The sequence below is a fragment of the Pollachius pollachius genome (assembly GCF_949987615.1).
Source record: "Pollachius pollachius genome assembly, chromosome: 4".
Lineage (NCBI taxonomy): Eukaryota > Metazoa > Chordata > Actinopteri > Gadiformes > Gadidae > Pollachius > Pollachius pollachius.
Window position 1 is genome coordinate 1,189,230 of NC_136937.1, and position 12,500 is coordinate 1,201,729.

Genomic DNA, 12,500 nt, shown 5'->3' on the forward strand with positions numbered 1-12,500 from the left:
TTTAATAACATAGTGCCCAATTGATCAATATGGAGAGAGTGCACGCTCCCTTGAGCCAGATATTTCAGAACACTGACCAACTTCCTCTGTCGGTTGGTTGTCGCAACCCTCCAGAGACAGACTGAGAAGGACCTGGCTCAACATCGGGCATGATGTTCATCAGCGAGGAGGAGGAGGAGGAGGAGGAGGAGGAGGGGTGTTGGGTGAGGGGGGGGGGAAGTTGGTGTGGAGTTGGACTTAGCTAATGGGACTGGTGATGTCTAATGGACTGGGGCGGTTGTTCATGGTTGCTCGGTGCTTGTGTGTCTGAAGCACAGGAAGTGGTTCACCCTGTGCTTCCTCATTCGAGGCGTCGTGCGAGGCTGTCGGTCAACTCACCTGCGTTCTACGCACATAAAGGAGCCGGCCATCTTTAGATCAAGTCAATAGGTTACTCTACCTGCATGCACATGTTCTTTGGTCTATTGCAGCACTTGGTCAGGACAGATAGCTCAGTGGTCAGGGGGTTTGATTCCCATTCGAAAGGTTCTGAGTTTGAATCCCAATGTCTACCTGCAGGCCCCCTGAACAAGATGTTTTTTAATCAATAACCCTGTGAGTGAGTTCGGATTTAGCGTCATGGAGTAGATTATACAATGCTCAATGGAATCCATTTTAAAGTTCGCTGTTGTGTACGTGTGTGTGCGTGTGCGCGTGTGTGTGTGTGTGTGTGTGTGTGTGTGTGTGTGTGTGTGTGTGTGCGTGCGGTGCGTGTGCGTGTTTGCGTGTGTGTGTGTGTGTGTGTGTGTGTGCGTGCAGACGGAAGTACTCCTTCCAGTACACAGAGTGTGACAGCACGGGGTCCCGCTGGAGGGTGGCCGTCCCCCGCAGCCCGGGGGCCTGCTCCCACCTGCCCCCCCCCGCCAGGGGGGCGGACTGCTGTACGTATCACCACAGAGACACACACACACACACACACACAGAGAGAGAGAGAGAGAGAGAGAGAGAGAGAGAGAGGGGAGGGAGAGAGAGAGAGAGAGAGGAGAGAGAGAGAGAGAGAGGGAGGGAGGGAGGGAGGGAGGGAGGGAGGGAGGGAGGGAGAGAGAGAGAGTGAGGGAGGGAGGGGGAGGGAGAGAGGGAGGGAGGGAGGGGAGGGAGAGAGAGAGAGAGGGAGGGAGAGAGAGAGAGAGAGAGTGAGGGAGAGGGGAGGGAGGGAGGGAGGGAGGGAGAGAGGGAGGGAGGGGGGAGAGAGAGAGAGAGAGAGAGAGAGTGAGGGAGGGAGGGGAGGGGAGAGAGAGGGAGGGAGGGAGGGAGGGGGGAGGGAGGGAGAGAGAGAGCGAGAGATGCTGGGAGATGCTTTGAATAAACAAACCCTGCTCATTATGAGCAGTAGTGAAGCCATCTGTAAAGGAGTGACCTATCGGTTGCTCTGTGTGTCCATCCATCTTCTTTCCTCTCCTTGCTGTGTCAACCGTTAATCATTTACTGTATTTCAACCTAGTCATGCTTTTAACTGTTGTCATGCCGCTAAACTTTAGTGGCATGACAACTGTTGCATTTAAATTTACTTTAAAATGCTTTGGGGACAAAAATGTAAAAAGATTGATGGATTATGCAAAGAAACAGAACAACGACATATCTGAGGAGAAAAACACGCCCCTAATGTTTTTTTTCATTTGTAATTAGTTATTCATGTATCATTATTCTTTTTTGACCTTTTTAATCTTTTATATTATGTTGTTATTGCCAAGAAAAGTGAATTCAGCATAAAAGAAAAATAAAAAATAATTTGATTTAATGAGACGAGGATAACGCCGCCATTTCCCCCCCCCCCCCCCCCCTCTCCTCAACCCCCCCCCCCCAGCGTTCTCGTGCGCGGCGGGGGAGTTCCTAGAGATGTCCTCTCAGCAGTGCACGCCGTGCGCGGCCGGCTCCTATTCGCTGGGTAGCGGCCTGCGCTTCGACCAATGGGACGCCATCCCGGCGGGCTTCACCAGCCTGGCGAGCTACATGGAGCCGGGACCCCCCGGGGAGGATGGCCAGGCCTGCAACAAGTAGGGGGGTGCACGCACGCTCACGTGCGCCGACATTTTTCAATGTAACTGCAAGTAAAAACGCCATAATAGCAGTGAAAGGGTTTAGCATCTTGCCTATCGGTAGACTGCAGACATTTGGATTCGAATCCGTAACCTCTAGGCTGGGCCACACAAGCATGGCTTCCTCCCACATTAGGTTTCAAAGCTTACTCACAGACACACACAATGGGGTTCAAACCCGGAACCTTTCGTCCGGGAGTCGCACACTTTCACCCATACCCCCCCCCTCTGACACGTGTCTCCCGTGGTCCCGGTCACAGCTCGTCGTGGACTCCGCGAGGCGTATACCTGGAGTCCAACCGGGACGACTGCACGGTGTCGCTGATCTACGCCGTGCACCTGGAGAAGCAGGGCTCCGTGTCCTTCACCTACCAGTACCCCGACAACAACATCTTCTTCGAGTTCTACGTGAGTCCTTAGGCCGCCGGCCGCAGAGGCTACACCGACGCCAGAGCTAGCGTCTCGGTTCTGTCCGCTCGCATCGAGTCAGCGTGGCGCTGAGGACGACGTGTCGTTGATATAGGATTCATTCGTGCTCGGGTTTTTTGCATTGTTCTAATTTGAAAGACAACATGGCTGGAACCATTACAAATGTTGTGTAGAAAAATATGTATATGGTACAAGTTATGAGAAAGTTACAACCTTTTTGACAAGGGGACGCCCAGAGAGACGAGACATGAATTTCCTGTAGTCCATCTGCTTCACACCGATTAGCATCCTACTCTCTCTCAGGGAGACGGACATAAAGTCCATAATCCATTCATCTAAATTCAACGTAACCGAGAGACACCCCCATTTAATACTTGCTTTAGAATCCATTTATCCACGTCTAAGGCATTTGACAAATGCCTTACACAGATCAGACGGCACGATTGACGCACAATCGACTCTTTATCCCTTGAAGACGTCTGACATTCTTGTCCGTACATCAAAACAACAACAATATATATATATTATTTATTTTTCCCTGTTTTGGAGTTGGCCTCCCGTTTCTTTAATCCCCCCCCCCCCCCTTCACCATGATTACATAACCGCCGTCTGAGAACACTGGCCTCTCCCTTGCGGCGGCTTGAGCCCGCCGTTCCGACGGGGAGCCCGATATCAAGTCTGACCCCGCGGCCGATAGCCAATCAGGGTAGACGGTGTTGGCTAAACATCGCCAGCTGGTCGCCCCGGCAACAACAGAAATCTCTCGCAGTCGCTGTGGCGGTCGGCTGACCTGTCGCCGTGGTAACGGCGGTCCCACAGGTGCAGAACGAGCAGTGTCAGGAGATGGTGCAGGCCGACGACCAGAAGTGGATCACAGTGACGAGCAACGGAGACTGGGAGACACACACGGTGAGGCTGGGGGGGGGGGGGTGTGTGTGTGTGTGTGTGTGTGTGTGCGTGGTTATGTTCATGCTAATGTGCACACTTTCTTGTGGAGACGAGCAGGGGCTGGTGTGTTTAGTGTGACGTGTATCTGTGGTGTGTGTTTGAAGTGTTTGTGTGTTAATGTTAATGTTGGCGTGTGTTGTCGCACCGCAGGTGAACCTGAGGTCTGGGACCAACATCCTGTACTGGAGGACCACCGGCATCCTGGTGGGACGCAAGATGGTCAAACCAGTGCTGCTCAGGAACATCCAGATAGAGGGTACCACACACACACACACACACACACACACACACACATTCACCCTAGTACACACGCAATCTGACACACACACACACATTCACCCTAGTACACACGCAATCTGACACACACACACACACACACACACACACATTCACCCTAGTACACACTCAATCTGACACACACACACACACACACACACACACACACACACACATTCACCCTAGTACACACGCAATCTGACACACACACACACACACATGCACACACACACACACACACCATACACATACCCAGGTACACAAACAATCTGACACATCTGACGTTTTTGTGTGAGTGTGTATGTGTGTGTGTGTGTGTGTGTGTGTGTGTGTGTGTATGTGTGTGTGTGTGTGTGCGTTTATGTCTGTGTGTGTGTGTGTGTGTGTGTATGTGTGTGTGTGCGTTTATGTGTGTGTGTGTGTGTGTGTGTGTGTGTGTGTGCGTTTGTGTGTGTGCGTTTATGTCTGCGTGTGTGTGTGTGTGTGTGTGTGCGTTTATGTCTGCGTGTGTGTGTGTGTGTGTGTGTGTGTGTGTGTATGTGTGTGTGTGTGTGCGTTTATGTCTGTGTGTGTGTGTGTGTGTGTGTGTGTGTGTGCGTTTATGTCTGTGTGTGTGTGTGTGTATGTGTGTGTGTGTGTGCGTTTGTGTGTGTGCGTTTATGTCTGCGTGTGTGTGTGTGTGTGTGTGTCTGCGTGTGTGTGTATGTGTGTGTGTGTGTGTGTGCGTGTGTGTGTGCGTTTGTGTGTGTGTGTGTCCAGGTGTAGCCTACACCTCCGAGTGCTTCCCGTGCCGCCCCGGCTGGTTCAGTCCGGTTCTGGGCTCCTCCTCCTGCCAGCCGTGCCCCCGGAGCACCTCCTCCAGGAAGGGGGCGTCCGTCTGCGACCCCTGCCCCCCCCACCACTACTCCCGTACGCACACACCGTCCGTCCGTCCGTCCGTCCGCCCGTATAGATCAGGGGATCCCAACCATTTTTTACTAATACTGCAGCCGACCTAAAATCCGGTCATTATTATTATAAATTATTATAATATTATTACCGTTATTATAACAGTAATGATGCATGTTATCAGAAAATAACGTAAACGTTGTCTTTTCTAGTATTTATTTTTACCGTCATTTTGCGGTAGACCTGCAGTACCTTCACTGCCCACAAGGGGGGGGCGCCTCCCGCGGGTTTGGAAACCGGCTGATTTAGAGCAACGCGTTTATTTGAATACGGCAGAGGCGGCAGGAAAAACAAGCGTGTACGCAACAACAACAATAACCCTTCTCCCCTCTGGCTCCCGGTTCTCAGACGAGGGCTGGGCCGAGTGCAAGGTGAAGCCCCCGTGTTCACAGGAGGACTACTTCCAGATACACACCCCCTGCGACAGCGAGGGGAAGGTAACGCACTCGCACACAAACGCACACGCACAAACGCACGCACATATAAAATAAACAGTGAACATAATGGAATAGATAAAGATGCATGTACACACATACAAACACACACACACACGCACACACATATACACATACGCACACGCACACACACCATAAACAGAGAACAAAAAATAAATAAACATGCATGAACACCTAAGGGATGGGTCAACTCAGAATATTCGATTATTCGATTATTCGTTCCCGAGGGTCAAAGTCGACTTTTAACATTTGGACCGTTAACATTCAAATAAACAAGAATTAACGGACGGAACTAATGTTGGTTTTGTAGCACTATTAGTTTTTTTTATTATTAATCATGTACAGACAAACAATATACACAATACACAAGCTTAAGTAAGGGATAATGCCCGACGAGGTGTCCATTATCAGGAATTAATGGACGACACGGAGGCCTTAGAGCCTCCGTAGATATAGAGAACACGAGATGTCTCGTCCGCGCTGCTGGCCATTGGAGTCGAACGTCCGCACTGGCGGCCATCTTGCCACAGTCAGCTGCTCACCCATAACATTATGTTGGTAGTGGTACATGTACTTTTAAAATAACCATAACTTGCTTAATTTTCAACCGATTTTCAAACGGTTCGGTTTGTTACAAACGTGAGAGATGTAGTTATGACACTGCATACTTATGAATAATTATGTTAGGTTCTAAAAAAAATAGAATAATGTTCTTAAATAGGTGAAATAGGTAAAGATTATAACCACGTTAATAACGTTTGTGAGAAACCAAACCGTGTAAATCCGTCAAGAGTTCAGCGAGAAAAGAGTAGTAATGTTTGTGCAGATCACCAGAAAGCTTGCCTGTGGTAAGATGGCCGCCTGTGATGACGTTCTAGACGCCGCCGTAAGACATCTGTGTTCTATATATATATATCTATGGTTGCCTCCACGAAGTACTTCATTCCTCATAATGGGCACCTCGAAGGGCATTTTTCCGCTTATACCATGGTCACTTGCCAAAGAAAATAAATTAAGACCATTCATTTATATGTTCATGCGTTTTACAATCCAAATATAATTTTTTTCAGAAGACATAACTTTGTTTTCCTGGTCACGCCTGAGGGTTCAACTAATACCTGGAACAATCATTACCTTCCCGTTCTTGTGCAACGGAAACGTTGTTCACTCCTCCAGTAAATAGGACGGACCTTAGCTACGACTTGGCAACGGGAGGTATTCTAGTCCGCTCAGCTATGCACCAGAGGGCTAACGTTATGCATTGTACATATTTATAATTCGAAATTCGTCCCAGCCGTTATACCACAGATACTCTAGGGTCTATAGCATATAACTGCGTTATCTGATTACAGTTTAATTCATTTTTGACAATTTACCAGCTCTCGTTTTGAAGACCGAATCACCGCGCCATTCGTTTCAATAGGAATCGCGACGGTCTATGCTTTTAACATAAGGTGTACATATTTATTCTTTGAAATTCGCCCCAGTTTACCAGCTCTCGTTTTGAAGGCTGAACAGACAATTTGACTGGAACTACTCACTACTAGCAGGTAGTTGTTTTGCGTTTAAGATATTAAGTGATTTCTTGCCGATGATCCATGGCTGCCTTTGTGAATGTCGGCACGCATCGAATAATCCATTATTCGTTCATACCACCCACCGAGAATTCAACCGTGAAAAATGTGAGTTATTCACATCCCTAGTACACACACACACGCATGCGTGCGACTTCCTCCCCTCAAAACCTTAATACCTCAAAGCCCAACCACCACAACCCCCGGACACCGCCCATTAGCCAATGGCAGGGGAGTAACCCCTGGCCGGTTGCCGTGGTTACAGACGCAGGTGATGTACCGGTGGATGGAGCCCCGGATCTGCGTGGAGGGGGCGGTGGAGCTGCCCCCCAGCGGTGCCAGGGAGCCCTGCCCCCCCTGTAACCCTGGTTACTACAACACCAACGACTCCACCTGCTTCCCCTGCCCCCCCGGGACACACTCGGAAGGAACCCTGTCCCTGGGTGGGAACACACACAAACACACACACACACACACACACACACACACACACATAAGCATACAGGCATACACACACACACACACACACACACACACACACACACACGCACGCACACTCAAAAATATTGGATCAAAACACTTTCCTTATCTTTACCGTCAATGGGAATGTGTGCGTTTTGGTGTGTCCGTGTGTGTCTGTGTGTCTGTGTCTGTGTGTGCGTGCGTTTTGGTGTCTGTGTGTGTATGTGTGTTTATGTCTGTGTCTGTGCGTGTGTGCGTGTGTCTGTGTGTGTGTGTGTGCGTGTGTCTGTGTGTGTGTGCATGCATGCATGTGTGCGTTTTGGTGTGTATGTGTGTCTGTGCGTGTGTGTGTGTGAGTGTGTCTGTGTGTGTGCGTGCGTGCGTGCGTGCGTGTGTGTGTATGCCTGTATGTGTGTGTGTGTGTGTGTGCTCCCCTCAGCGTGCACGGCCTGTCCAGCCGGTACAGAGCCCGTCTCGGGTTATGAGTATAGGTGGTGGAACGTCTTACCTTCCAACATGAAAACGTCCTGCTTCAACGTGGGCAACTCCAAGTGTGACGACATGAACGGTGAGAGGCTGAACTACTGGGGGAATAACTCTTAGAGTACTTACTAGTGGACATTAGCCAAAGATATTGGCATTATTTCAAAATTACATTTTCATCGTCAGACTTTTTCAAGGCGTTATCAACACTGTGACCACTGGTCTGTTGGCTGCATGGCGGAGTGTGTGAACTTTAACCTTTGATCCCGGCCGCACCCCAGGGTGGGAGGTGGCGGGGGACCACGTCCGCAGCGGGGCCGGGGGAACCGACAACGACTACCTCATCCTCAACCTGCGGGTCCCCGGCTTCAGGTAGGCGGGAGGCCCCCCCCCCCCCACACACACTGACAGCTCTGTGATTGGACACAGGCTGCCATTCAAGGCCTCACGAGGGAAAGGAAAATAAACTAAAACAAGAGAGAAAAAACAAGACATAACATTAAAACAAAGAACATATTTATAAAGACAGACAGACTTTTCTTTTACTATCAATATGACTTTTATAATTCTGGTCAGTCAGCACTGATGTAATTGTTCAAAGGGCACTTTGAGTGTTTTTAGTTAATGCAGACTGTGATTGTGCTTCTATGTGTGTGTGTTTGTGTGTGTGTGTGTGGTTGTGTATGTGTGTTCGTGGTTGCGTTATTATTGTGTGTGTGTGTGTGTGTGTTTATGTGTCTGTGTGTATGTGTGTGTGTGTGTGTGTGTGTGTGTGTGTGTGTGTGTGTGTGTGTGGTTGTGTTAGGGGCCGAACACAAAGTGTTCAGGTTGATGGTGTGTCCTCAAACTCCTTACTTATAAAAAATGGTGTCCCCCAGGGGTCCATTTTGGGTCCCATTTTATTTGCTATTTCTATAAATGACTTGTGTCACAATGTAACAAAAGCAAGGTGTCATTTTTATGCGGATGACACCGTTTTGTATTGCTCTGCCTCATACTTGGCAAGTGCTACAGAATAACTGCAATCTGCTTTTAATACTGTTCAGGAGAATCTCCACAAATTGAGACTTGTACTAAACTCTGACAAAACTAAAATTATGTGCTTCTCAAAATCAAGGAAAACAGACAATGTTTGTCAGATCTAGAACGTGTTGGTTGGCTTTCTTTGCACAATCGTAGACCACATTATTTGAACTGCCACCTTAAATATGTTCTCTCCTGACGCCTAAAGTCACCACCAGGAATTATAATCTTCGATCATATGGGCAAAACATGTATGACATTCCCCGAACATGAACTGTCTTCGGTGAGAGTGCCTTTAAAGTTGTTGCACCCACATCCTGCTATAAACTGCAGAGTCATCTAAAATTAGACTGCAATCCAATATTGAAACACTTTAAAACTAGGATAATGGACTATTTGAGTACTAAATGCACATGTGCAAACATTGAACGTTGCTGGTGATCATGTTGAGATTATGTTAAATTGTCAATTGTCTTTTTCTGTTTTATGTTGTCTGTTTTTTAATGTATATTTTATGTGGGACTATATGCTGCTGTCTTGGCCAGGACTCCCTTGTAAAAGAGATACTGAATCTCAATGGGATTATTCCTGGTAAAATAAAGGTAAAATAAAACTAACCCTAACTAAAATTATTGTGTGTGTGTGTGTGTGTGCGTGTGTGTGTGTGTGTGTGTGTGTGTGTGTGTGTGTGTGTGTGTGTGTGTGTGTGTGTGTGAACAGGGTGCCCACCTCTCTGGCGGGGATGACGGGCAGTGAGTTTGGACGGATCACGTTCAACTTCGAGACCATCTGCTCGTCCGACTGTGAGCTCTACTTCATGATGGTGTGTGTGAGCTCTACTTCATGATGGTGTGTCTGAGCTCTACTTCATGATGGTGTGTGTGTGAGCTCTACTTCATGATGGTGTGTGTGTGAGCTCTACTTCATGATGGTGTGTGTGAGCTCTACTTCATGATGGTGTGTGAGCTCTACTTCATGATGGTGTGTGAGCTTTACTTCATGATGGTGTGTGTGTGAGCTCTACTTCATGATGGTGTGTGAGCTCTACTTCTTGATGGTGTGTGTGAGGTCTACTTCATGATGTTGTGTGTGTGAGCTCTACTTCATGATCGTGCGTGAGCTCTACTTCATGATGGTGTGTGAGCTCTACTTCATGACGGTGTGTGAGCTCTACTTCATGATGGTGTGTGAGCTCTACTTCATGATGGTGTGTGTGTGAGCTCTACTTCATGATGGTGTGTGTGAGCTCTACTTCATGATGGTGTGTGAGCTTTACTTCATGATGGTGTGTGAGCTCTACTTCATGATGGTGTGTGAGCTTTACTTCATGATGGTGTGTGTGTGAGCTCTACTTCACGATGGTGTGTGAGCTCTACTTCTTGATGGTGTGTGTGAGGTCTACTTCATGATGTTGTGTGTGTGAGCTCTACTTCATGATGGTGTGTGAGCTCTACTTCATGATGGTGTGTGAGCTCTACTTCATGACGGTGTGTGAGCTCTACTTCATGATGGTGTGTGAGCTCTACTTCATGATGGTGTGTGTGTGAGCTCTACTTCATGATGGTGTGTGTGTGAGCTCTACTTCATGATGGTGTGTGAGCTCTACTTCATGATGGTGTGTGTGAGCTCTACTTCATGATGGTGTGTGTGTGTGAGCTCTACTTCATAATGGTGTGTCTGAGCTCTACTTCATGATAGTGTGTGTGTGAGCTCTACCTCATGATGGTGTGTGTGTGAGCTCTACTTCATGATGGTGTGTGTGTGAGCTCTACTTCATGATGGTGTGTGTGAGCTCTACTTCATGATGGTGTGTGAGCTCTACTTCATGATGGTGTGTGAGCTCTACTTCATGATGGTGTGTGTGAGGTCTACTTCATGATGTTGTGTGTGTGAGCTCTACTTCATGATCGTGCGTGAGCTCTACTTCATGATAGTGTGTGTGTGAGCTCTACCTCATGATGGTGTGTGTGTGAGCTCTACTTCATGATGGTGTGTGTGTGAGCTCTACTTCATGATGGTGTGTGTGAGCTCTACTTCATGATGGTGTGTGAGCTCTACTTCATGATGGTGTGTGAGCTCTACTTCATGATGGTGTGTGAGCTCTACTTCATGATGGTGTGTGAGCTCTACTTCATGATGGTGTGTGTGTGTGTGAGCTCTACTTCATGATGGTGTGTGGAGAGCTCTACTTCATGATGGTGTGTGTGTGAGCTCTACTTCATGATGGTGTTTTAGCTCTACTTCATGATGGTGTTTTAGCTCTACTTCATGATGGTGTGTGTGTGAGGTCTACTTCATGATGGTGTTTTAGCTCTACTTCATGATGGTGTGTGTGTGTGTGAGAGCTCTACTTCATGATGGTGTGTGTGAGAGCTCTACTTCATGATGGTGTGCGTGGGTGAGCTCTACTTCATGATAGTGTGTGAGCTCTATTTCATGATGGTGTGTGTGTGAGCTCTACTTCATAATGGTGTGTGGAGAGCTCTACTTCATGATGGTGTGTGTGTGTGAGCTCTACTTCATGATGGTGTGTGAGCGGGCGTCTGTTTACATCAACAATATGCTGCGCCTGTCGCTAAGCTTCTGCTTGAATATTAACTGAAACATGAAACCAATGTTGACCGTTCTTGGTTCTTTTTATTACCATTCCGTTTTTATTGTTTTCTAACAAAGCTGTTAAGCGTTAGAAATATTCCAATGATTAAATTCTTAAAATATCTTTAACTACATTTCGACAAAAACTCTGCCAACGTTCTTTTCAAACAAACCAATATATATTTCTGTGCGGTTGGATTGACTCTGGCGCCCCCTGCAGGATGTGAACAGGAAGAGCACCACGGTGGTGGAGTCCTGGGAGGGCAGCCAGAAGAGGCAGTCCTACACTCACATCATGACCCGCAACGCCTCCGTGTCCTTCACCTGGGCCTTCCAGAGGACCACCCAGGCCCTGGATGTTAGAACCACACACACACACACACACACACACACACACACGTACACGTACATACACACACACACACACACACACACACACACACACACAAACACGTACACGTACACGTACAGACACACACACGTACAAACATACACACGTACACACACATACACACACGCACACACGTACACATACACACACACACACATACACATACACACACACACACACACACACTCGTACACACACACACACACACACACACACATACACACACACACACACACACACACATTGAGGACCGTGAGGAGGACTGCAAAAAAATATGCAAACTTGTAATTTGTAAAGTAAGATTATGGAGGTGTGTGTGTGTGTGTGTGTGTGTGTGTGTCTGTACGTGTACGTGTGTGTGTCTGTGTATGAATTTAAGTAAACTTTCAATAACGTCATCATTCAAATCTACCAATCCAGCACTATGCACTGTACAATACTGACCAGATTACTGTGTGTGTGTGTGTGTGTGTGTGTGTGTGTGTGTGTGTGTGTGTGTGTGTGTGTGTGTGCCTGTGTGTGTGTGTGTGTGCACCTGTGCTTGTATGTGTGTCGATATGTGTGTGCGCGTGCATGTGTGCCCTTGTGTGTGTGTGTGTGTGTGTGTGTGTGTGTGTGATTGTGTGCTTGTATGTGTGTGCATATGTGTGCTTCAATGTGTGTGTGTGTGTGTGTGCGTGTGTGCGTGTGTGTGCGTGCAGCAGCAGACACGGCGCTTGGCGGCCGACCTGGTGAAGCTGTACTCCGTCAGCGTGACCAACGCCGTGGGGGGCGTGGCCTCGGGCTGCCGTGCCTGCGCCCTGCAGGCGGCGGCGGCGGCGGCGGCGGCGGGCTCCTCCTG

The 12,500-nt window shown here is 48.2% G+C and overlaps 2 protein-coding genes across 2 annotated transcripts in view; one reads left to right on the plus strand and one right to left on the minus strand.

Annotated features, from left to right (window-relative positions):
• pah (phenylalanine hydroxylase) overlaps positions 1–451 on the minus strand; it is a gene marked incomplete at its 5' end in the record, with an annotated part of 13,523 nt that extends 13,072 nt beyond the window's left edge. The window contains 1 exon segment of the mRNA XM_079735611.1: positions 440–451. Within this exon segment, the coding sequence (XP_079591737.1) occupies positions 440–451 (12 nt within the window).
• Positions 452–618: 167 nt separating this feature from the next.
• Positions 619–12,500, plus strand: part of elapor2b (endosome-lysosome associated apoptosis and autophagy regulator family member 2b) — a gene marked incomplete at both ends in the record, with an annotated part of 22,418 nt that continues 10,536 nt past the window's right edge. Inside the window, 14 exons of the mRNA XM_079735612.1 lie at positions 619–623; positions 799–920; positions 1,844–2,033; positions 2,336–2,483; positions 3,324–3,413; positions 3,603–3,708; positions 4,488–4,637; positions 5,025–5,113; positions 6,971–7,148; positions 7,607–7,735; positions 7,932–8,022; positions 9,394–9,496; positions 11,489–11,626; positions 12,367–12,500. The exon at positions 12,367–12,500 is cut by the window's right edge and continues 142 nt beyond it. Of these exons, the coding sequence (XP_079591738.1) occupies positions 619–623; positions 799–920; positions 1,844–2,033; positions 2,336–2,483; positions 3,324–3,413; positions 3,603–3,708; positions 4,488–4,637; positions 5,025–5,113; positions 6,971–7,148; positions 7,607–7,735; positions 7,932–8,022; positions 9,394–9,496; positions 11,489–11,626; positions 12,367–12,500 (1,673 nt within the window). The remainder of the gene's footprint in view (positions 624–798; positions 921–1,843; positions 2,034–2,335; positions 2,484–3,323; positions 3,414–3,602; positions 3,709–4,487; positions 4,638–5,024; positions 5,114–6,970; positions 7,149–7,606; positions 7,736–7,931; positions 8,023–9,393; positions 9,497–11,488; positions 11,627–12,366) is intronic.